General features: G+C 63.8%; 1 protein-coding gene across 1 annotated transcript in view; it reads right to left on the bottom strand.

Annotated features, from left to right (window-relative positions):
• RIPOR1 (RHO family interacting cell polarization regulator 1) overlaps window positions 1-2,894 on the bottom strand; it is a 17,668-nt gene that overhangs the window by 8,448 nt on the left and 6,326 nt on the right. Inside the window, exons 3-5 of the mRNA XM_035898810.1 lie at window positions 1,063-1,212; window positions 654-732; window positions 319-342 (exon numbers count right to left, since the gene is read on the bottom strand). Of these exons, the coding sequence (XP_035754703.1) occupies window positions 319-342; window positions 654-732; window positions 1,063-1,212 (253 nt within the window). The remainder of the gene's footprint in view (window positions 1-318; window positions 343-653; window positions 733-1,062; window positions 1,213-2,894) is intronic.

Genomic DNA, 2,894 nt, shown 5'->3' on the forward strand with positions numbered 1-2,894 from the left:
CATGTGCTGCAGCATCCTCCGCCCTGCCCCTGCTCCGGAGGGTCCCCCAAGCCAGGCCCTGGGGTGCTCTTCTCCCTGCCTCAGAGCTAACCCAGGCTCAGCACTCGCCACCAGCAGCTTTTGTTTGCAAGAAGTGGGTTACAAGTTGCTGCCTTCATCCCCTGCCCAGACCCACCCTGCCCACAGAGCCTCCATCCCACCCCACAGGGACAGGGGGCAGGCAGTGGGGCAGTGAAAGTGGAGAGGGGCTGGCAGCAGCACATCCCAGGCGCTAGGAAAGGGGGAGACAAGGGGGGCCAGGGCACTGATCCCGCTTACCTTATCCAGATCGTAGAGAAAGCCCTGGAGGAGAGAGGAGAGCGGTAAGACGCAGCACAGCCCAAGGAGACCCCAGCACATCGCACCCACCATCCGTAGCACATCAGCAGGGACATGCAGCACCCAGCCAGGGCTGGAGAGTGCATGACAGTAGGACAGGACAGGAGCCCCACAAAGCCCAACACCAAGAGCCTGGGCTGGCCCCTGACGTCCCCACAGAAGCAGGCTCTGCCCTGGGACACAGATGGACCATGAGGCGCCCCAGGCGTGCCCACAACCCCGGCCGTCTGCCCAAAGCACCGCTCCCCGTAAGGCTCTTCCCAAGTGACACTCACCAGGCGTGAATTCCTCTTGGACTCGCGGATCTGGGTGCTGAGCTTCTCCAGTTCCAGCTGGTGGACCTCCAGGTAGGCTCTGGGGGTAATCACACCATGGGGAGTCAGGCTCGGATGCCGCGTCCAGGGCCTCTGCCACCCACAGACCATGGCAGCCCAGCACATCTGGCCCCGCATCCCCACTCCCCGCTCCAGAACCCAGGCGAGGGAACCCACTTGTGCCTCTACGTAGGACGTGATGGGATGCGGGACCCCATGCAGCTCCGGGACCCCCAGGCACTGTGACCTGGCACGTCCCTGCCTGCTGAGAGTGGAGAGCTGCCACCCCCAACCCACAGCAAGCTGTTCTTCTGCCCCACAGGGGCGCTCTGCCTCCAACCACCCGGCCACGGGGAGCCCCAGCACTTACGTCAGGCCCTTCTTGAGAGCTTCGTACACCTCGTCCAGGCGGTTGGGCTGAGGCACCTTGGGTGGTGGGGATTTGTGGGACATTGAGAACATCCTACTGACCCTGGAGCCAGTCTTGCGGGAGACGGTGGGGGTGAAGGGCGAGAGGTTCCTGGGGAGAGAGGCAGAGAAACCCAGGGCAGCCGGGGTCAGCGCATGGCACGGGGCTCCGCCTGGGTGCCCCAGCCGGCTGGGCACCCTGCCTCAAGACATGAAAGACCTCCAGAGGTCTGGTCCACCCAGACCTGCCTGCCTCTCCCAGGGCTCCCTGGCGGCCGGTCTAACCGGCCAGCGGGGCCGGCTGAGATGGGGCCGTGAGGCTGGGCAGCACTGCCTGCACCGCATGCCCGCAAGCCTCCCCAATGCATTTGGCTGCCCCAAAGCCATGGGAAGGACAAGCAGAAACCTGCAAAGCTGGCAGTGGGAAAGAGCGGGGAATTAACCCCATCCCAGTGGGGTTGGAGGGGCTGGCTGTGGGGAGCCTCTGCAGAGGTGTGGGGGTCCCAGGGGCTGGCTGGAAGGAGCAAAGGCAAAAGGAACTGGCACCACCCAGAACCAAGCCGCACTCCTGGAGTGCCTATGTGGACATCTCCAGCCCTGGCCACCCTCCAAAGGGGTCACGCTCTGCTCCATCGCCAGCACCCCAGGCTGCCAGGGGCACGGGGATGCTCCCTGTGGCAGGATGACACATGCCACCGTTGGCTTGATGCCCTACCACCGTGTGCTCCCAGGGATGGGCAGGGATCCCAGTGGGTGGCAGCATGGGAGCATCCTAGGGACAAGCAGTCCTGTCACTCCATCACACAGTGCAGAGACATGGGGGCAGGGACACTCTCACCGATGCTACGCCTTTCCAGGTGCCACCAAACCCACCGTATGGAGCTGCCAGCTGCCTGTTGCCTCCACGTGCCCCACCGCTGCCTCAGGGACCTCCCCTGGCCCACCCGAAGGGATGTCAACCCAGTGCCCGGGACCCAACCACCACCCTTCCTGCCTTGTGCAATGGAGTTGCTCCCCAGCCCAGCAAGGAACACCCTGCTCAGACCAGCTCTTCCCTTCCTCCCTTCCAATGCATCGGTGCCCCATTGGCGCCCAGGAGACACCCTGGGCTCCTCGGTTCCCAGCCCTGGGCCGGACCTCCCATCCTGTGCCGCTCTTCGCAGGAGTGGCCAAAGAACTTCCCCGAATCATTGGTGGGGGGGAATGAATGCCTTGGCCTCCTCCCAAGCCAGAGTGATTTCCACCATCCCTCCTCATTCCCATCCTCCAGGGCCCCTGAAGGCATCTCCCACAAGCATCTCCCCACCAGCCACTTGGCTGCAGGCATCCAAAAGTCCTCCCTCTCCCCTGTCCCCAGTGGCACCTCCGGATCCAGCAACGTGCCGGTGGCCTGGAAGGTGTCACTTGGCCCAGAGGCTGGCCAGGATCTGGGGACAAGAGCCAAGTAGGGCTGGAGGTCTGCTCCCAGGCATGGGGAGGCTCTACCTGCACTTGTGCCCCCCCAGTGAAGGTGCCCATAGCCCGGCAAAGCAGCCTGGCACTGCTTTCCCCAGCCATTGGGCTGAGAGATGTCTCTTCCCCAGCTCCGGTGGGTGCACTGGGAGGTAAGGAGCCTGGCTGAGAGCTAGGAAAAGGGATTACAAGCATAAAAAAGCCATAGTCCTGCAGCCCAAACCCGTGGCATGCCCACGTCCCGAGAACCACCTGTGAGAGGGTAGCCAGGAGCTAGGGATGGTGCGGAGGAGGGTGGCAGGGATGAGCAGCGTGTGGAGTGGTTCTCACCGACGTGAGGTT

Source organism: Egretta garzetta, unplaced genomic scaffold (assembly GCF_000687185.1).
Source record: "Egretta garzetta isolate BGI_Z169 unplaced genomic scaffold, ASM68718v1 scaffold27, whole genome shotgun sequence".
Taxonomy (NCBI): Eukaryota; Metazoa; Chordata; class Aves; order Pelecaniformes; family Ardeidae; genus Egretta; species Egretta garzetta.